Here is a 22,538-nt window from a genome sequence, read left to right as displayed (position 1 = left end):
AGGTACACGGTGCACTGGCCTTTGTGCACATGATTTGTAACGCTTGGGAGATGCTTTTCCTTATTTTTTTTATCAAGTCGTGTTCTTTGAGGTGGGGATATTTATGCTAGAGAATGGAACGCTTTTCAATGGTGGCCGACCGGCATCAGCATTCAGCACGTGCGGTTCAGCTGCAGTACTCTGTCTTCTGCCCCACCAGCAGCCCACAGCACCAGCCTCTGGACAGCATTACTTACCAACCCCCCAGTGGGACTTGATTTCTATTTCCCATCCTGTAGCCTCTCTGAGTGAGGCAGACAGTCCAATGCCCAAATTAGGTGTAGTTTTGTATGCCTCCTCGGAACAGGGATCAAATATTTTACGCACGTTACAGATCTTACTGTACATCTCGCACTGTAAAAGCTCAACATAAAGTCAGTCTTGACCTTTACATCCGGTACCCTGAATGTATTGTGGGTCATCACTAAGACCGCTTATTTCCATCTTTGGAACATCCCCGTCTCCGCCTCTGCCTCAGCTCATCCGCTGCTGAAGCCCTCATCCATGCATTTGTTACCTCTAGACTTGACACTTCCAACGCACTCCTGGCTAGTCACCCACATTCTACCCTGCGTAAACTTGAGGTCATCCAAAATTCAGCTGCCCGTGTCCTAACTCGCACCAAGCCCTGCTCACCCATCACCCCTACATGGGCTCCCAGTTAAGCAATGTCTCGATTTTGAAAATTCTCATTCTTGTTTTCAAATTTCTCCATGGCCTCGCCCCTCCCTATCTCTGTAATGTCCACCAGCCCACAACTTTCCGAAATATCTGCGCTCCTCTAATTATGACCTCTTGAGCATCCCCGATTTTTAGTCGTTCCGCCATTAGTGGCCGTGCCTTCTAAGCTCTGGCCGTAAGCTCTGGAATTCCCTCCCTAAACCTCTCCGCCTCTCTACTACTCTCTTCCTTTGAGACGCTCCTTTAAAAACTTCCTCTTTTTTTGTCATCTGCCCTAATATTTCCTTATGTGGCTCGGTGTCAGATTTTGTTTTATAACGCTCCTGTGAAGCGCCTTGGGACGTTTTACGATGTTAATGGCCACATATAAAGAAAAAAAATGTGCATTTATATAGCGCCTTTCGGACATCCCAAAGCTCTTTATAGCCAATGAAGTACTTTTTGGCGTGTAGTCACTGTTTTAATGTTGACCAGCCAGGAGTGCGTTGGAATAGTCACATCCAGAGGTATCAAAGGTATGGATGAGCTGAGGCAGAGGCGGAGACGGGCAATGTTCCAAAGATGGAAAGAAGCGGTCTTAGTGATGGTGCTCAATATGTCAACGTGCCGGATATAATATAAATACAAGTTGTTCTATACTTTTATCCTAATATTTGCCTTGCATTCTCCCCACCCTACAGGATGACATCCTGGTGACGGTGGTGGTGGCATTTATCGCAGATGTATTCAGGCCAAAGCCCAACACCGATGAAGTGAGCGAGGTGTTTATCATCCCACTACACTACTTCCTAAAGTCGGAAGAGCACACTTCCACTCCGTACGACATGGGAAGCTTGCTGCATTTCTTCACGTTCAAGGACCAGCACCTGAACAAGTCGTTCACTATCTGGGGCCTCACTGCCCAACTTTGTATCATTGTGGCCTATTTAGCTCTCGGCCAGAAGCCTCTGTTTAAGGTCGATTTTGATGTAGATGACCCCATTGCAAGTATGGATAAGTGTCTTATGGCAAAATATGCCACTAGTAAGCTATGAGTTTATCGATAGATTTCCTCTTTCTGTCTTTAAATGGGCAGCGGTTAAACATGTGTATTTTAGTGAGGTCCGAAACCTAATACGCCCTTGGATCCCGCTGTAAGATGACTTGTTGCTCGCCATTTTAATTGTTTAATTCAATATTGAATTTATGTACAGTCTTCGCAATTTCTAGACTTTCCATTTTTAATTTGTTGTTGTCCATGATAGTGCTTTGCTATAAGGTTAAATAAGTTGAGCCTTTTGAGGCATTACCACAGTGTTTTATGATCACTTATGTTATGGTCTTGTGCTGTCGATTGATGTGAAGTCTCAGCAGAATTTGTGTCACTTAAACAAATAAGTACATGTTATGTAATGAATTGACACATAGAAAAATAAATTATTTTATTTGCTAATATATCCTTGAACAGGCTGACCTACAGTACGTGCGAGGGTGTGCTTCTATCAGTTCTGTCCTTCAGTTATCAAATGAGACTTGCCTTAAGAATGATCAGGGTGGTTTAAGAACATAAGAAATAGGAGCAGGAGTAGGCCCTATGACCCCTTGAGCCTGCTCCGCCATTCAATAAGATCATGGTTGATCATTGACCTCAACTCCGCTTTCTCGATCAATCTCTATATCCCTTGATTCCCTTAGACTTCAAAAATCTCTCAATCTCCCTTGAATATATTCAGGGACTCGGCATCCACAGCCCTCTGGGGCAGAGAATTCCAAAGATTCACAACCCTCTGAGTGAAGAAATTCCACCTCATCTCTGTCTTAAATGGCCTACCCCTTATCGTGAGACTGTGACCCCCAGTTCTAGATACTCCAACCAGGGGAAACAGCCTCTCGGCATCTACCCTGTCAATCCCCTTCAGAATTTTGTATGTTTCAATGAGATCACCTCTCATTCTTCCTAAACTCCAGAGAGTTTAGGCCCATTCTACACAATCTCTCCTCATAAGACAGCCCTCTCATCTCAGGAATCCCAGCTTGTCTGCTGAGTTGCTCTTCTGCCTTGGGGTCCTGTTTCCTTCAGTAACGCACTGGTTATCTTAAATGGGCTAACGGCCGTGTTGAAGTAGCATGCAAAGGAATTCTTTGGAAAACGTATCAAGCAGTGTGCTACCAGAGAAAAAGGTGGGGAAACCTCTGCAGGCTGCCTCCTCTTAATGGCATGATCGCCTGTACAATCCCAGCTCGCGATCCTTTGTCACATCGTGCAGCACATGTTCCCTATAAGTTGCGTTTTGTTCCGCGCAGCCTGTTTCTTTAAATTTCTGTGCATGCGCGGTATTTCCTATCTAAAAGCTTCTGAGCGACCTGCGCGAGACCTTGGAGATTACTGTACAGCCGCGCGCATGTGCAATTTAGAGGGAAGGCTGCACGTGAGCCTCGCCCCAGGTTTTGAAAATTTGTACATTTCTCGCGCTCTTTTTCAGCTTGTCTCCCTTGCTTGATTCCGTGCTTGTATGCAGTTTATGCTGGTTCTGGGCGAGAACAGCTTTCAGCAAAGCAATGGCGCACTGTGCGGGTAGATGCTTCTTCCCCAAGTCGCTGGTCCCAAGGATAATCAATTCATGGAATCCGTTACCCAGAGCCTGCTGCTGAAACAAGAACAAAAGAAATAGGAGCAGGAGTAGGCCATATGGACCCCTCGAGCCTGCTCCGCCATTCAATACGATCATGGCTGATCCGATCATGGACTCGGGTCCACTTCCCTGCCCGTAAGTCTTTCGGCCAACTAGACTGATTGGGACATTGTAGAACTTCTTTAAGCCAGTGGTTTCCAAGCTTGTCAATATTTTGGTGGGCTAAATCAAACTGCCTGGAAGACCATGTGAAGTATAGGTCTCTTGCATTTAAAGATGGCACAGGTCTTTTATTTAATGACCACCCCCCGTCCAACCCATACAAGCAGGCTTAAATGGACGATTCAGTGCTCTTCTAGCCAGATTCTTCCCCTCCTCCACCTGAGGGCATTGACTCCTTGCTGGCTGCAATTTCACGTGAAAGTTGACCTTTGGTACCTTGTACAGGTGTCCGTTGTCCATGCGTGAGCTTAATGGGCTATTCGACCACAGTGGGGGGGGGGTGTCATCCCAACAGAACCTGAACCTATCCTCATCCGAGAAATGCACACACGCTTACGCTTCCAGCCGGGGCGCAGGATAACGATCAGAAATAGGAGCCTTGGGCAATTTGCCCCCTCCTTTTCCTGCCCACCCCTACACTCAACCTGATCAGGTAATACAACACAGACCACGGCTTAAAATAAGGCCCTGCTGATCAGTATGGCTCAGCTGATCACTGAATAAACTCTGGGGGAAATCTGGACTTTGCCGTGTTCCCAAACCAGTCGGTACTATCTTTGTAAGATTTCTGGGTCTTAACGTTTGTTTAAAAAAAACATAGCAGATTTTACTAATAACTGAAGTGAATGAAATTGGCCGCCGATCTTATGAGTTTAGTTTCAAAGGTTATTTAATCAAGCACGGGGAGAGGATTAACTAATCTCCAGAGAGAGCGCAAGTCAGAACTGCACATTCCAGCACTGAGGAGAATAGCACTCCGTTTATTCACTAATGGTGGTGGACAGCTTATATTTAATATGAATCTCACATAGGAGAAAAGGATAATTGTATTGCAACGGGCTGGATAGTGACATGATTTCCTGATCTATCTGAATCAGACAACGCAGAAGGCGGCCATTCGGCCCATCGTGCATGTGACAGCTCTTTGGTAGAGCTGTCCAATTCGGCCCACTCCCCCCGCTCTTTCCCCATAGCCCCTGCAATCTTTTCCCCTTCAAATATTTATCCGATTCCCTTTTGAAAGTTACTATTGAATCTGCTTCCACCGCCCTTTCAGGAAGCGCGTTCCTAATCATAACAACTAGCTGCGTAATTTTTTTTCTTCACCTCCGCTCTGGTTCTTTTGCCAATGACCTTAACTCTGTGTCCTCTGGTTACCGACCCTCCTGCCACTGGAAACAGTATCTTCCCATCTACTCTTATCAAAATCCTTCATAATTCTGAACACCCTTACCCTTGTCAGCTCTAAGGCGAATTACCCCAGCTTCTCTTGTCGCTCCACTGTTCAACTTGAATGTACAACAAATGTAGTAATATAGTTCAGGTCTTTAAAGTACATTTCATCATTTACTGCACTGCACGGTAGCATAGTGGTTATGTTACTGGACTCGTAATTCAGTGACACAGGTTCAAATCCCATCACAACAGTTGGAGATTTTAAATGTAGTTAATTAGTTAAATAAATCTAGAATAAAACGCTAGTGTCAGTAATGGTGACCGTGAAACTACAGATTGTCATTTAAAAAAAAAACATCTGATTCACTAATGTCCTTTAGGAAAGGAAATCTTGCCGTCCTAACCTGTTCTGGCCTATATGTGACTGTAGATCCACAGCCATGTGGTTGATTCTTGACTGACCTCTGAAATGGTGGCTCACCATCATCTGCTTGGGGGCAATTAGGAAGAGGTAATTTTAAGAACAGCACGGCAAAATTGTATGGAAATGCCTCTGGAAATTTAAAGGTGTGCAGCTATTATTTTAAAAAAAATTATTGACCTTGCCAGCGATGGCCACATCCCGCGAATGAATAATTAAAATAATGGCTGCACACCTTTAAATTTCCTGAAGCATTTCCATACAATTTTGTGGTGCTGTTTTTAAAAGAAGGTTTCAAGGTGATGCCAAGGAAGTTGCACAGATTTTCACACTGTCCCAAAGTTGGTGGCTATATAGGCCACAAAGATAACTCCACAGATCAGCAACATTCGCTGGTCTATCCCCGTGCTCCATTCTGCAGCAAGAGCTAACTCATTTTGCGACTGCAATAGGATTCTAGCAGTGAATGGAAAAAGGAGATGCATTTTAAAGACCTGGAATATGTTGCTGAGCAAATCTTTTTATATCGTCCAAGGTACATCAGGAAATCCTTCAGGTACGAAGCAGCCTGGTGATATCTCCCACTGCTTTCTAGTACGGTACTGTAATCCATCGAGGTGTGTGACGGCAGCAAAATTGGCAGCATACCTTCTTGTAATTGCAGTTCCCACTGATGATTTCTTTTTTATGGTCCTGGGATGCTATCAGTCATATAGAATAATCTGGCAGTGCTGTGATAAAAACAGTGCAATTACTAAAATGCTGGTTGCTGTGAGAATTGCTTGCTCTCCAAATGCGCAAAGTACCCTGCAGCTCATGTCTCGCACAGAAATGGTCATTACCCCGACAGATGAATAGTATTTACTGAAAAACCACCTCCCTGAAACAAAAACAGAAAATGCTGGAAATGAACGTAAGAACATAAGAAATGGGAACATTCGGCCCCTCGAGCCTGCTCCACCGTTCAATAAGATCATGGCTGATCCGATCTTGGCCTCAACTCCACTTCCCTGCCTGCTCCCCATAACCATTGACTCCCTCATCGTTCAAAAAACTGTCTATCTCCACCTTAAATATATTCAATGACCCAGCCTCCACAGCTCTCTGGGGAAGAGAATTACAAAAATTTCCGACCCTCTGAGAGAAGAAATTCCTCCTCATTTCCCTTTTAAATGGGCGACCCCTTATTCTGAAACTATGCCCCCTAGTTCTAGATTCCCCCACGAAGGGAAATGTCCTCTCTTACATGTTTCAATAAGATCACCTCTCATTCTTCTAAACTCCGATGAGTATAGGCCCAACCTTTCTTCATAAGACAACGCCTTCATCTCAGGAATCAACCTCGTGAATCTGCTCTGAACAGCCTCCAATGCAAGTATACCCCTCCTTAAATAAGGAGACCAAAACTGTATGCAGTAGTCCAGGTGTGGTCTCACCAACAGTTGTAGCAGGACTTCCCTACTTTTATACTCTATCCCCCTTGCAATGAAGGCCAACATTTCATTTGCTTTCCTAATTACCTGCTGTACCTGCATACTAACTTTTTGTGCTTCATGTATAAGAACCCCCAGATCCCTCTGTACCTCAGCATTTTGTAATCCCTCCCCATTTAAATAATAAATGTTCAGCAGGTCAGGCAGCATCTGCAGAGAGAGAAGCTTCAGGTCGAAGACCTTTCATGACCTGAAGCCTTAACTCTTGTTTCTCTCTCCACAGTGGCCACCGAGCCCACTGAGTGTTTCCAAGGTTTTCTGTTTTATTTCAGATTTCCAGCATCCGCAGTATTTTGCTTTCGTCTTTTCTCCGAGTGAGTTGACATCAGCCGAGGCGACACTAGGCGATCTGCATTTGGTCTCGGCCATCCTGAATTATGGTGGTGGGGGGGAAACAAACCAAAGTTTTACCAAACCAACAATCCAGAACCCCTCCCCCTCTGCCCCCCCGCCCCTCCTCCCCACCCTAGGAAAATGCAGGTGTGAATGTTGGCTGATGGCAGAATAGGTTGTATTTATCTGCCATGGGTCGATACCTTGCCAACCGCCTATTCTCAGCCATGACTAATGACCACTTGGATGAAGGAATGTCAGGGATACCAGTGCCTAAGTGAACGTGTCTCAGCATATCTTCAACAACACCCCCCAAACCCGTGACTTATACCACCTAGAAGGACAAGGGCAGCAGGCACCGCCAATACACACACCATCCTGACCTGGAAATATATTGGCTGTTCCTGCATTGTCGCTGGGTCAAAACCCTGGAAGTCCCTCCCCAACAGCGCTGTGGGAGCACCTTCATCACAAGGAATGCAACGGTTCAAGAAGGCGGCTCACCACCCTTAAGGGCAATTAGGGATGGGCAATAAATGCTGGCCTTGCCAGCGATGCCCACATCCTGGAATGTAACCTTTCAATCAATCCCCAACCCCAGGAATTCTACTATTCTGTTATTTCTTGCATATTAACTGGAATTTTGGGAAGCACCTTATGTTTTTCATCTGGCTCACTTTGTTTGCAACTTAGAAGCGATCTTCATTAAACGTGGTGTCCAGCATCGCTAACCTCTGATATCAGCTTATACAGATCCTTTTTTCATTTATTTCCATATCTTCTGCATGTCTCTGAATTTCACAAGTCCTTCGATTGCAACTAAGATGAAGTTCATTGTAGATATATTTAAAATAATGTATTTAACACAATAGCATTGATCCATTTAAAGGGGAAGCTAGATAGGTGCATGAGGGAGAAATGAATAGAAAGTTATGCTGATAGGGTGAGATGTGGTAGGGTGGGACAAGGCTCGTATGGAGCATAAACACCGGCACGGACCAATTGGGCTGAATGACCTGTTTCTATGCAGTAAGTTAAATGTAAATGTTTTTTTCAGTATAGCATCTTAAACTGAGGCCAATACCTAGCTCAATATCTCCATTTGCCTTTCCTACAAAGAATGCACAAGACTTAGATGCAAGCAACAGATTGGCTATACCTGTATAAAATATTGAGTAACTGTACATCTCATTCACGTTATATATTATCATGAAGGAACACAGGTGAGGTTGAGAAGATCAAAGTGTGGCCATCAGTTCTGTTTCCCTTTGAAGTTGAGGAAGCCACCCACGGGATTGGGAGCAGCTAATGAGAAATTATAGGCAGAAATCCAAGTCCCAACACTTCATCCTATAGCATGGAGAACACCAGTTGGGTCGGCAACAACACTGCAACCAATACAGAGCTCTTGAAAATGGAACAGTTGAATTTGCAAACTCTCTGCACTAAAGCTCATATTCCTACTGCAGCACCTCGCAGTCATTGTTGTAACGTAGAGCTCCCCTAGTGGACTACTGCTCCACCTAGTGGATTACTGATGTAATGCAACTGCTGATATAAATTCAATAAAGAGATCATGGCCACATAAGAACATAAGAAATAGGAGCAGGAGTAGGCCATACGGCCCATTGAGTCTGCTCCACCATTTAATACGATCATGGCTGATCCGATCATGGACTCAGGTCCACTTCCATGCCCGCTCCCCATAACCCCTTATTTCCTTATCGTTTAAGAAACTGTCTATTTCTGTCTTAAATGTATTCAATGTCCCAGCTTCCACAGCTCTCTGAGGCAGCGAATTCCACAGATTTACAACCCTCTGAGAGAAGAAATTTCTCCTCATCTCAGTTTTAAATGGGCGGCCCCTTATTCTAAGATCATGCCCTCTAGTTCTAGTCTCCCCTATCAGTGGAAACATCCTCTCTGCATCCACCTTGTCAAGCCTCCTCATAATCTTATAAGTTTTGATAAGATCACCTCTCATTCTTCTGAATTCCAATGAGTAGAGGTCCAACCTACTCAACCTTTCCTCATAAGTCAACCCCCCTCATCTCCAGAATCATCCTTGTGAACCTTCTCTGAACTGCTTCCAAAGCAAGTATATCCTTTCTTAAATATGGAAGCCAAAACTGCGCGCAGTTTCCAGGTGTGGCCTCACCAATATCTTGTATAACTGTAGCAAGACTTTCCTGTTTTTATACTCCATCTCCTTTGCAATAAAGGCCAAGATTCCATTGGCCTTCCTGGTCACTTGCTGTACCTGCATACCAACCTTTTGTGTTTCATGCACAAGTACCCCCAGGTCCCGCTGTACTGCGGCACTTTGCAATCTTTCTCCATTTAAATAATAACTTGCTCTTTGATTTTTTCTGCCAAAGTGCATGACCTCACACTTTACAACATTATATTCCATCTGCCAAATTTTTGCCCACTCACTTAGCCTGTCTATGTCCTTTTGCAGATTTTTTGTGTCCTCCTCACACATTGCTTTTCCTCCCATCTTTGTATGGTCAGCAAACTTGGCTACGTTACACTCAGTCCCTTCTTCCAAGTCGCTAATATAGATTGTCAATAGTTGCGGTCCCAGCACTGATCCCTGTAGAGCCATCTTGTGTATATGTGTGTGTTTGTGATTTCATAAAGAATATGTCACAATTGTGTAATAAAATATTTCCCCTTTTCCAATAACTTAGTGGGTAAAGGCATTGTTGACTCATACAGACCAGATTCGATCCGGTTTGCAGCGTTAGATTCTCTGCACTGTTAGCTGATCTCGGTTGGCCACCAGTGAGAGGCAAAAATCTGCCAGTGACCCTTAATAGAACGTGCAGTTGCATAGGGCCTTGGTGAGGCCTCACTTGGAATATTGTGTTCAGTTTTGGTCTCCTAATCTGAGGAAGGACGTTCTTGCTATTGAGGGAGTGCAACGAACGTTCACCAGACTGATTCCCAGGATGGCAGGACTGACATATGAGGAGAGACTGGATCGACTGGGCCTGTATTCACTCGAGTTTAGAAGAATGAGAGGGGATCTCATAGAAATATATAAAATTCTGACGGGACTGGACAGGTTAGATGTAGGAAGAATGTTCCCGATGTTGGGGAAGTCCAGAACCAGGGGTCACAGTCTAAGGATAATGGGTAATCCATTTAGGACCGAGATGAGGAGAAACTTCTTCACTCAGAGAGTTGTTAACCTGTGGAATTCTCTACCGCAGAGAGTTGTTGATGCCAGTTTGTTCGATATATTCAAGAGGGAGTTAGATATGGTCCTTGCGGCTAAAGGGATCAAGGGGTATGGAGAGAAAACAGGAAAGGAATACTGAGGTGGATGATCAGCCATGATCTTATTGAATGGTGGTGCAGGCTCGAAGGGCCGAATGGCCTACTCCTGCACCTAATTTCTATGTTTCTATGTTTTTATGTTTCCATGATACGTGTAACTGTTAGCTGCAAGCGGGGTCAAGCCTAACTGTGATGCCCCCATGATAAAATAGCCTTTTCAGTAAATACTGTCTAGGCTCACACATGAGGAATAGTCATTTGGGTGAGGTACAGAGGCATCCCACATCCCCAACAAGAATCAGCATTTTCGAAAGGAGAAGAAGAGAAAATGGAATAAAGCAAAAAAAGTCTGCTGAATTTTTTTTTAACTTTGCCAATTAACTTGGTTTCTCTAGATCTTCTGCAAGGACATCTTTCTCCATTCAGAGCATGCTGGTGTCTGATGACCCATAGCTTGAATGCTCATTAATCCAGGGTTTGTTAAAGCTTCACACTTTCATGGTTCTGCAGGGGAAATATTTGCACGAGAGAAAAGCCAGTCTGATCAATCGTTAAGTCCCATTGAACGTTGCATGCAGCTGCCCCTTGGGACCCTGGGGCTTCATCTTATCTCCAGCAGCATCCCACATTCTACGTTTAGCCGCTGATTAAAACTCCTTAACTAGTTTGCTACTAATCCCCATGTGTGGCTCCACTAGACTGCAGAGATGGTAATCCGTGCAGACTTGTGGTCAGATATTCGGGTGGGGGAGGTGTGGGGAGTCAATTCAAAGATTTGAAATGCTTCAGCCCTATTAATCGAACCTAAATCTGCGCTCAAAATATCAGCATCGCTAACCTCTGGTCTCTCAAAAAACTTCTAAACTGTCCTCTCCACTGAAATCTTCAGTAAAACACAAAGGAGGCGAAATTGCCCCTTTTTATAGCCCGTTAGCGCCCCCGGGGGGCACTAATGAGGCACAAGACACTTTTCGCCCAGGGAGGGGGGGCGCTGCCGTACACCGCGGTTAGCGCCCCGGGTCATCGCGTAACAGTTGATGTCATCAGCGCCCCGCGGGTCGCAAAGCTGGTGGACATCCGCTCGCGGGGCGCTCCTTAAAGGGGAGGGCACCAACGCCCCGGTTCGCTATCTTTATTTTGTCGGCCGATTCGCAGGTCGGCTCAACGATGGCGGCCCCAGCGTGGTTGGGGGCCGCCTTCGTGCAGCCCGGCACTCCGTCTTGGGTGCCAGGCTGCAGACCCGGTCTCACGCTGCCATGATGGCCCAGGGTGGGGGGAGGGGGGGGGGGGCCATCAGAGGCTGTGTAGCGTGCGCAGCGGCCCTCCCCTTTAATCGAAGGGGAGGGTGTTGAAGCACGGAGCATCCGCGTAGCGCTTCCTTCAGCGCCCAGCAGCTTCCCGTTTACTGCCCCCAAAGGAAGTGGAGCGTGTGAGATTGCGTTCCGCTTCCTTTCTGGGGTGGTAAGGGCAATTCCGTGGTGGGGGCGGGACTTCTGCGCCGGACGCTAAAAGTCCCGGTCCCAGAAGGTTAACAGGCTCCAATTTCGCTTCCAAAAGGTCTACACAATATGAAGACTACATGGCAGTGATAGGCCATTCAGCCCAACTGATCCATGCTGGTGATTGTACTCCACACGAGCCTCCTCCCACCCTATTTCATTGAACCCTGTCAGCACATCCTTCTATTCCTCTCTTCCTCCTGTGTTTGTCGAGCTTCCCCTTAAATGCAACCATGCAATTTGCCTCAAAAACCACTCCATGAGGGAGGGAGCCCCACATTCTCACCACTTCAGAAAAAAAAAACAGTAAAAGGGAATATTATTTGAATGGGGAGAAATTACAACATGCTGCGGTGCAGAGGGACCTGGGGGTCCTTGTGCATGAAACTCTTTTAGAGTCTACCTGCAAAAACATAAAACATTAAACCGTGCCACCCAACCTGGGTGACACACCAGACATTTACAAAGCCCTTTTTTCCTTTTTTTTTTGTGTTTTTCATTTTTTTTTCGTTTTTTTTTTGGGCACTAAAATCACAATTTTCCCAGTGCCCCCTATAAAAGGGAAGGGGACACTAAAAGCACCGGCAATTAAAACAAATTAAACTTTAAAACGTAAAATCAAATTAAAATTTGGTTGCCGGGCGTGATGATGCACTCCAGTCCCTCCGGTGCCCACCTCTCGCGGAAGGCCGCGAGCGTACCGGTGGACACCGCGTGCTCCATCTCCAAGGACACCCTGGACCGGATGTAAGAGCGGAAGAGAGGCAGGCAGTCAGGTTGAACGACCCCCTCGACCGCCCGCTGCCTGGACCGGCTGATGGCACCCTTGGCCGTGCCCAGGAGCAGTCCTACGAGGAGGCCTTCGGACCTACCCGCTCCCCTCCGCACAGGGTGCCCAAAGATCAGGAGAGTGGGACTGAAGTGCAGCCAGAATTTCAGGAGCAGCCCCTTCAAATAATAAAACAGGGGCTGCAACCTTGTGCATTCCATAAAAACATGGAACACGGACTCTTCCAGACCGCAGAAATTGCAGGCGGCCTGGGAGTCCGTGAACCGGCTTAAAAATTTGTTGCACGGCACTGCTCCGTGCACCACCCTCCAGGCCAAGTCCCCGATGAATAGTGGGAGGACCCCTGCGTAGAGTGCCCTCCATCGGGGACCCCCACCTCCTCCGGACGGCAAGATGGTACGCCATGGCGTGTCCGGACGGCCGGCGAGGATGGCAAAGTTGAGAGTGTGCAGGAGCAGCCCGTACAGGAAACCCCTCCGCGCGGAACTGAAAGGCACGGAGGGGATTTCCCCGAGGCGGCTCAAGTTGTGAGGCGCCGGCCCCCGAGGGAGGTTCTGGGGTTTGGCGCCGATGAGGAATTCCGTCCGGACGGTGGTCAGTTCGGACGGGATCTCCCCACGTGCTTGAGCCTCCTCGATGCACCTAACGGAGTCAGGGCCCAGAGCTGTTTTTAGTGACTCGATGGCATCGGCCGCGTGGCGGACGTTGGCAGAATTTAGGCGCCGCGCCAGCGTGTCTGGCGCCATCCAGCCTGCTCCTCCGCCATCGAGCAGGTCCCTGACCCTGGTCACCTCACCAGCCACAGCCCTCTCTTCCGACCGCCACATAAAACCTCGGTCGTGGAGGTACGGATTCCCGAGCAGCGGCTCCTGCAGGACGGCCGCCACTCCAGCCGGCGGAGAGCTGCGCTTGGTGGAGACTTTGTTCCAGGCCCTGATGAGTTCCTTGTAAAAGACAGGCAGCTGCCGGAGGGCGGTCCTGACACCCCCCAAGTTCACAAACAGGAGCTGCGTGTCGTAATTGAGGTCGCGCTGCTGGCGGAAGAAATACGTCGCCAGAGCACACCACCTAGGAGGGGGCTCGACATAAAGGTATCTCTGCAGGGTCTGAAGACGGAAAGTCGCGAGCTGGGCGCTGACGCACACCAACGACTGACCGCCCTCCTCAAGCGGGAGACTCAAGACCGCGGCAGAGACCCAGTGCTTCCTGTTGTTCCAGAAGAAGTCCACCAGCTTCTTCTGTATCTTGGCGACAAACGCAGGGGGAGGGGTCAAAAGTGACCAGGCGGTACCACAACATTGCGGCCACCAGCTGGTTTATGACTAGCGCTCGACCCCTGCAGGACAGCACTCGGAGCAGTCCTGTCCAGCGCCCTAGGCGAGCGGCGACCTTGGCCTCCAGCTCCTGCCAGTTCGCCGGCCAGGCTCCCTCATCGGGGCTAAGGTAGACTCCCAGATAGAGGAGATGGGTCATGCTCCAGGCAAAAGGCCTGAGCTCCTCCGGCAGGGAGTCCACCCGCCACTGACCCACCAGGAGTCCGGAACATTTCTCCCAGTTGATCCTGGCGGAGGACGCGGCTGAGTAAATCTCCTGGCACTCACGCATCCTCCGCAGGTCAGCGGGATCCTCTACCGCGAGGAGCACGTCATCGGCGTAAGCCGAGAGGACGACCTCCACGCCCGGCCCTTGCAGAGCCAGTCCCGTCAACCTCGTCCGCAAGAGGTGCAGGAAAGGCTCCACGCAAACGGCGAAGAACTGGCCGGACATGGGGCATCCCTGGCGCACCCCTCTCCTAAAGCGAAGGGGCGCCGTCAAGGACCCGTTAATCAGACACTCCGCGGCGGCGTACAAAAGTCGGATCCGGGCGACGAAATGCGTCCCGAACCCGAAAGCGCGCAGAGTTCCGAGCAGATAGTCGTGATCCACCCTGTCGAACGCCTTCTCTTGGTCGAGGGATAGGAAGGCAACCGACAGACCAGCCTCCTGGGAACAATTGATGAGGTCCCGGACCAGATGGATGTTATCGTGGATTGTCCGGCCCGGGACCATGTAGGACTGGTCGGGGTGGATCATGTGGTCCAGCACGGCACCAAGGCGAGCAGACATCGCCCTGGCGAAGATTTTGTAGTCCGTGCTGAGGAGGGAGACCGGGCGCCAGTTCTTAAGGAGGCGGAGATCGCCCTTCTTAGGCAGCAGGACGATGACTGCCCTGCGCCAAGAGAGAGGCATCTCCCCGGTCGCCAGACTTTCCCCCAGGACCCGCGCGTAGTCGCCCCCAGGACGTCCCAGAACGCCCTGTGGAACTCCACGGTCAGCCTGTCCAGCCCCGGGGATTTTCCCCTCGAGAGCCGGTCGAGGGCACCGGTCAGCTCCGCCAGGCTTAGCGGAGCTTCCAGATTTTCGGCGCCCTCCGGGCTGACCTTCGGCAAGTCCTCCCACAAAACTCTACGCGCTTCCTCGCTGGACGGATCCGGAGAGAACAGAGCCCCGTAATATTCACGGGCCCTGTTGTTGACGCCCTCCGGATCCGAGACGAGAGAGCCGTCGTCGGCCAGCAGCGTCAAGAGCTGCTTACGGACACTCTGCCTTTTTTCCAGCGAGTAGAAGAAGGGGGAGCTGCGGTCCAGATCCCGCAGGAACCGGATCCGCGACCTCACGAACGCGCCTTGGGACCCGACGAGCTGCAGGTCCTTCAGCGCGGCCTTCTTCGCTTCGTACACCGTCCGCAGGGCCGGGTCCTGGACGACTTGACCGAGACGGGCTTCCAGGTTGAGCACCTCTTTTTCTAGGCGCCCGACTCTGGCCGCCCGCCTCTTGGTCGACCCCCTCGCGTACTCTTGACAGAAGACGCGGACGTGAGCCTTGCCCACGTCCCACCATAGCCTCAAGGAGGGGAAGCCCCCCTGCTTCCTTCTCCAGTCGGACCAGAATCGACGGAACGAGTCCTGGAACCGCACGTCCTCCAGCAGCCGGTTGTTAAAGTGCCAGTACGCGGACCCCGTCCTCGCGCGGAGCGAAGCGAGCTCCGCCCACACCAGGTGGTGGTCCGAACACGGCACCGGCCGCATGGAGGCCGCCGGGACGCAGGAAACGTACGCCCGAGACACGTAAAGGCGGTCGACTCTGGACCATCCTACTCCAGGCCTCACCCAAGTAAAGGCGCTGGAGTCGGGGTGGAGATTTCGCCAGACGTCCACCAAGTCGAAGGACCCGACCAGGTCCCTCAACTTCTCCATCGCCGTCATGCACTGCGGGGCACCGGAGCGGTCCCTCGCCTCGAGGGTGCAGTTAAAATCCCCCCCGAGGACAATGCAGTCGCCGACGTCGACGGAGCCAAGAAGAGCGGACACCTCTTCAAAGAAGCGCGTTTGCCAAGGGCCGGGCTGAGGGGCGTACACGTTCACGAGATGGAGCGGCACGTCCCCCAGGCGAACCGTTACGTGCAGCAAGCGGCCTGGCATGGGCTCCTTGACCCCCAAGATCTCCGGCTGAAAATGCGGGCCCAGCAAGATGGCCACCCCACTAGAAATGGCGGTGAGGTGGCTCATGCGGACCTCTCCTTGCCATTCCAGGAGCCACGTGGCTTCGTCTCCCGGAACGGTGTGGATTTCTTGCAGGAAGCACACCGCATATTTCCCCTCCCGCAGGAGCGAAAAATTGTCAAATCTACGGCGTGCCCCTCTGCCGCCGTTGATGTTGAGGCTGGCTATGGTTATCTTCATGGCAAAAGCATAGTGCAAACTCTACCTTAACCTATTGTGGGGGGGGGAGCGGAGTCTTTTGTTGAACTCTACTCCCTCCGCAGCCCAGCGAGGAGTCCCTCGAGCTCGCGCAGCTCAAGGTGTTGCGCCTTTGTCAAGGGCCCGCCCGCGGCCAAGGTTTTAACGGCAGCGCGGACGGACCCCTTGATCAGCTCTGGCTCGGACCATTTTTCCAGGGCCAGTCGGGCTTGTTTGCAGCGACCCCGGCTCTGGGCCAAAAAGTCCCGGAGTTCCTTTGCAGGAATGAGGATGGTCTCGGCAGCGGCCGCGAGCAGATCCACCGCCTCGCTGGCGGTGGTCTCTCGATTTTCTCCCGCGTCCCCCGCCGAGTCCCCGTCCTCCTCCGGGAGGTGGCCGCCAGCAGCCGGCCCATCGACCGCACAAGGTACGGCAAATGACCCGGCCGCTCCAACCGGCCCTGGCTCTGCCCCGATCCCACCCCCAGGATCGTCGGCAGAGGAGTCCCCACTGGGCTCTTTTAAAAATGGTGCTGGGTCGGGAAATGACAGCGGAAGGGGTTCCCCCTCCGCCCCAGGAACCGGGGAACAAGGAGAGACCCGGCCATAGGAAATCCCCAGGCTCCCCAAGTGCTCCAGCTCCAAAGCAAGGGGCGAGGGTGGGTGTTCCTCCCCCTCCCCGCTGCCACCCCCCGGCCCAGCATGTACAGTGTCATAAAAATCAGTCGTTTCATTTTCTGCCGGGTCGAGCGACTCCCGGGGGAAGTTGGGTAGTGGCTGGGCGGGCTCAGGTTCGGCCTTTTCGGCCCCGCCCGCCTCAGTCCCCGGGACGCCCGGCCCGGCGGCAATGCATTCCTCCGCGGTCCCCACGCCCCCCACGACAGGCAGATCTTCCACGCCATCCCCAGGAGGCAGCGGCTGGGCAACCTCGACTGTCTCACCCTCCCCGGGGACAGACTCCTCCCGCCTACGGCGCTGCTTGGGGGCGCTGGTGGGGGACGCGGGACACGCGGTGGGCACCGACTCCTCCGCGGAGGGATGTTGTTCCCCCTCCGCCTCAACGGAGCGGCGCCTCCTTTTGTTGCTGGAGGTGCGCTGAGGCAGGGAGACCTCCATGTCTGCCAAGGCCTCCCGCTCTGCCCCCCCCTTTTCCTTTTCTTGCCCGCGCCCGGGCCCCTCTGCGGTGTTGTTCAAGGGCTCGGGCACGGGCTCAGGGCACCCCGCGCTCGCCGGTGGCTGGGTTGGGCCGAGCGCGGTGGTCAATCTTTCTGGCGCACTGAGGGGACCCGCCTCTAGATGTTTCTCCTTGTTCCGCGCCTTCTTTCCGTTCGGACGCTCTCCCTCCCCCCCGCCGGAGGCCCTGAAAACAAAGGCCTCCGACGATGCCCGCGCACCTACGGCTCCCGACACACGGACGCAACTAGGGGGAGGGGTGGCGGCGGCGCCAGCCTTGGCCGCCTTCGGTGGTTTGGCGGCCTTGGAGGCGGGGCAGTTCTTGCGAACGTGCCCCACCTCCCTACAGGCATGGCACCGCACGCCGTCCGACGTCCAAAAGACGCGCTAGGCAGTCCCCTCGTGCACCACATTAAAGTTCCCCTCCGTCGTCTCCTCCCGCGCCAGCCGGACAAAGAGCTGGCGGCGGAAGGAGAACACGTGGCGCAGGCTGTTCTCCCTGAGGCCGAGCGGTATGGGGTTGATCCCCGACCTTACCTCCCCCAGTTGGTGTAGGTGAGGGAGGAGGAGCTCAGCGGAAACAAAGGGCGGGACGTTTGACACGATGATCCTCTGCGCAGTGGCCTCGAGAGGGTCCACCGGCAGGAACGTCCCGCTAACTGTGAGCCCCTTTTCAAGGGCCAGGGACACCGCCCGCTCCGACCCCAGGAAGAACACGGCCTTCCCAGACATCTTGGAGGCTGCGACAATGGCCGAGGGGCCGACTACCCCAGCCATCGCCCGCACGCACTCCTCGATGGTCATTGTGGGGTGAGTGTAGCTCTTGACCCCGTGTTTTTTCGTGATTAGTTGAAAAGGTGGTAGGGCAGCGGGTGGCGCAGGAGGTGCCGTGGAAGCGGTTGCCACCTGCGCATATGTTCTCGCTGGCCCTGCCACCGGCGTGGATGGGGTCGCCATCACGGGGTCCCTTTAAGGGCTACACCCACCCCAAAGTCACAGGCCTTAATGGTCTTAATTGGCCTCGTATATAGACTGAGCAGAGGAGCTCTTAACGAGGCACCTCTCCCCTAGTTGGCAATTGGGGAGGGGCCTTGCTCCCTCTGCTCAGTTGTCTCAATTGTTTTTTTTTGTAATTTGGAAGGAAGGGCTCTCAGAGAGAGAGGGGAGAAACAGAGAGTAACAGAGAAAGAGAGAGGGGGGGTGGGAAGGGGGGGGAACTGCGAGGGCAAGTCTCCCCTCGCAGCTGTGGGTGGGTGCAATCCCCAGATGGCAAAACACAAATAGTCTTTGGGGTGGTCTTCAGGTGAGGGGAGAAGATGTCTTCACCTGGGGCAGCTAGAGCCAACCAGGCACACACTCCCAATGATGTTTAATTAGGTGTTTAAAGAATCTTCAGCCTGGTAGCTCCAGCTATCCCAGGCTAGGCAATTGGGGGGGGGGGGTTCAATTGTGTGTGGGGCCTAGTTGTAAGCAAGGCCCCCACACACACTTCCACACACACACACCCCCCGCGATGTTCCGGCCCTCAGTGGTCTTCTTTCCTCCCCCCACCGCTACAACAAAGTCTTTTTGGGAAATGCACCCACACCCACCTGTCGAAATGGTAGAGTCTCCCTCCTTCCACACTGGATGTTGTTTTGGTCTTTCCCCCTCTCTCCAACTCTTTGTAGAAATGGTAAAAAAAGTTTTCTGCTTTTTCCTCCTCTCCCTCTGGGTGAAAGTTGGTGGTGAAGCCCCTTCCTTCCTTCTCTTCCTGGGCTGGTCTCAGGGCTCACTCCACGCCTTCCAGGCAGGAGCTAAGGTTGGTAGCTCCTCTCCTCACTGCAGCACAGCTCCTACTGTGCAGGACACGCCTCCACTGCTCCACAATTGGTCCTTGTGCATGAATCCCAAAACGTTAGTTTGCAGGTGCAGCAGGTAATCAGGAAGGCGAATGGAATGTTGGCCTTCATTGCAAGAGGGATGGAGTACAAAAGCAGGGAGGTCCTGCTGCAACTGTATAGGGTATTGGTGAGGCCGCACCTGGAGTACTGCGTGCAGTTTTGGTCGCCTTACTTAAGGAAGGATATACTAGCTTTGGAGGGGGTACAGAGACGATTCACTAGGTTGATTCCGGAGATGAAGGGGTTACCTTATGATGATAGATTGAGTAGACTGGGTCTTTACTCGTTGGAGTTCAGAAGAATGAGAGGTGATCTTATAGAAACATTTAAAATAATGAAAGGGATAGACAAGATAGAGACAGATAGGTTGTTTCCACTGGTCGGGGAGACTAGAACTAGGGGGCGCAGCCTCAAAATACGGGGGAGCCAATTTAAAACCGAGTTGAGAAGGAATTTCTTCTCCCAGAGGGTTGTGAATCTGTGGAATTCTCTGCCCAAGGGAGCAGTTGAGGCTAGCTCATTGAATATATTCAAATCACAGATAGATAGATTTTTAACCAATAAGGGAATTAAGGGTTATGGGGAGCGGGGGGGTAAGTGGAGCTGAGTCCACGGCCAGATCAGCCATGATCTTGTTAAATGGTGGAGCAGGCTCGAGGGGCTAGATGGCCTCCTCCTGTTCCTAATTCTTAAGTTCTTATGTTCTTATGTTCACATTCTCATTCCTGCAAAAATAGCTAAATCTGCAGTTCTAAGGGGGAGTGGCAGCTGAACAAATAAAAAAGATAGCTGGAAAATACCGAGTATGATGAGCGATTATGAGAACACAATTTCATCAACAGTTCAAATGGAGTCATGAACTGAAACAATGGACCCCATGATGCAATCACACGATCACCTCCTGACGGACTCCCGCCCTCTCATCAACTGGTTTGAATTCAACAGGTGCTGGAGTGGCGGATGCAAGTCACACTTCCACTAAAACGATGGAATCGTTTCTTGTATTGTGTAGCCCAGATTTCGTACAACGCAATGTTATTTTTTTCTTTGAGTAACTTTTTAAAAAAGAAACGTTAGCACTCCAGCTTGCCCGCAGATTGGGAGCAAAGTTCAGGTGCTCGTGTCCTGCGTGGTGAAGTTTCAAGCCAAGAGTGGCATTTACCCATTAACTCATTGTGGGGAAGAGCCTCCATACCACTCGCCTGCATTTTAGGCGGGAAATCAGTGCTTCGGACTTGGAGGGAGAGGAATTCTCCTCCGGGGGCAGAGTTACTGCGAGATGGGACTTCTACCCATCCCTGTACTCCAACCCTAGCTCTGTCTCTTGGATCAGGGCTTGCTATGTATGCACAGTGGGATTCCCACTTTCAAAAGGAAGTATGCAGACTACAGTCGTGTAGTGGTTATGTTACCCACCTGGTAATCCAGTAAGCCTGGTCAAATAATCCAGAGCACGTGAGCTCAAAATCCCAGTTTGAGAATCTGGAAATAAAAAGCTGGTTAAAAAGTGTCAGATTGTTGTACAAACCCACCTGGTTTGCAGGTGTCCTTTAGGGAAGGAAACCTGCCGCCCTTACCTGGTCTGGGCCTATATGTGACTCCAGACCCACAGCAATGTCATCATAGGCAGTCCCTCGGAATCGAAGAAGACTTGCTTCCACTCCCAAAGTGAGTTCTCTGGTAGCTGTACAGCCCAATACGAGAGCCACAGGTCCTGTCACAGGTGGGACAGATATTCGTCGGGGGAAGGGGTGGGTGGGGCTGGTTTGCTGCACACTCCTTCCGCTGTCTACGCTTGACCTCTTCACGCTCTTTGCGTTGAGACTCGAAGAGCTCAACGCCCTCCCGAATGCACTTTCTCCACCTCGGGAGGTCTTCGGCCAGGGTCTCCCAGGTGTCATAGAAACATAGAAACATAGAAAATAGGTACAGGAGTAGGCCATTCGGCCCTTCGAGCCTGCACCGCCATTCAATGAGTTCATGGCTGAACATGCAACCTCAGTACCCCATTCCTGCTTTCTCGCCATACCCCTTGATCCCCCTAGTGGTAAGAACTATATCTAACTCCTTTTTGAATATATTTAGTGAATTGGCCTCAACAACGTTCTGTGGTACAGAATTCCACAGGTTCAACACTCTCTGGGTGAAGAAGTTTCTCCTCATCTCGGCCCTAAATGGCTTACCTCTTATCCTTAGACTGTGACCACTGGTTCTGGACTTCCTCAACATTGGGAACATTCTTCCTGCATCTAACCTGTCTAAACCCGTCAGAATTTTAAACGTTTCTATGAGATCCCCTCTCATTCTTCTGAACTCCAGTGAATACAAGCCCAGTCGATCCAGTCTTTCTTGATATGTCAGTCCCGCCATCCCGGGAATCAGTCTGGTGAACCTTCGCTGCATTCCCTCAATAGCAAGAATGTCCTTTCTCAAGTTAGGAGACCAAAACTGTACGCAATACTCCAGGTGTGGCCTCACCAAGGCCCTGTTCCTGCTTTCAGTGTCAGTGTCAGTGTCAGTGGTGATGTCTCACTTTAGGGAGGCTTTGAGGGTGTCCTTGTAACGCTTCCGCTGCCCACCTTTGGCTCGTTTACCATGAAGGAGCTCCGCATAAAGCATTTGCATACAGCAATGTGGTTGCCTCTTAACTGCTCTCTGTACTGGCCTAGCAAGCCACTCAGTTGTATCAAATGGCCATAGAGGTTCCAGAAGGCGGCTCACCATCACCTTCTCAGGGCAACGAGGGATGGGCAATAAATGCCGACCTTGCCAGTGACACCCACATCCCGAGAAAAGGAATTTTTAGAACATTTTTTGAAAATAGGGAGCCTGATAATGCAAAGAGGTGAACAGTGGGGATGTCAGTACAGGACCAGAAGATCAAGACAGGAGAGAAGGAGAGACCCAGCATCAACTGGGGAGGGGGGAGAGAACAATAACAACAACTTGTATTTATAGAGCGCCTTTAACGTAGTGAAACGTCCCAAGGCGCTTCACAGGAGCGTTATGAGACAAATAAATTGACACCAAGCCACATAAGAAGAATTTAGGGCAGGTGACCAAAAGCTTGGTCAAAGAGGTAGGCTTTAAGGCGCTTCTTGAAGGAGGAAAGAGAGGCGGAGAGGTTTAGGGAGGGAGTTCCAGAGCTTAGGGCCTAGGCAACTGAAGGCACGGCCACAAATGGGGGAGCGATTATAATCAGGGATGCTCAAG

The 22,538-nt window shown here is 51.0% G+C and overlaps 1 protein-coding gene across 1 annotated transcript in view; it reads left to right on the top strand.

Annotated features, from left to right (window-relative positions):
- The window catches only part of nudt7 (nudix (nucleoside diphosphate linked moiety X)-type motif 7), a 35,782-nt gene extending 33,628 nt beyond the window's left edge, over window positions 1–2,154 (top strand). Inside the window, exon 4 of the mRNA XM_070898286.1 lies at window positions 1,401–2,154. Within this exon, the coding sequence (XP_070754387.1) occupies window positions 1,401–1,754 (354 nt within the window). The 3' untranslated portion in view covers window positions 1,755–2,154. The remainder of the gene's footprint in view (window positions 1–1,400) is intronic.
- The last annotated feature ends 20,384 nt before the right edge of the window (window positions 2,155–22,538 follow it).

The sequence above is a fragment of the Pristiophorus japonicus genome, chromosome 13 (assembly GCF_044704955.1).
Source record: "Pristiophorus japonicus isolate sPriJap1 chromosome 13, sPriJap1.hap1, whole genome shotgun sequence".
In the NCBI taxonomy this organism is placed as follows: Eukaryota; Metazoa; Chordata; class Chondrichthyes; family Pristiophoridae; genus Pristiophorus; species Pristiophorus japonicus.
The sequence above is the reverse complement of the archived record's forward strand: the minus strand, read 5'-3'. Positions and strand labels throughout refer to the sequence as shown.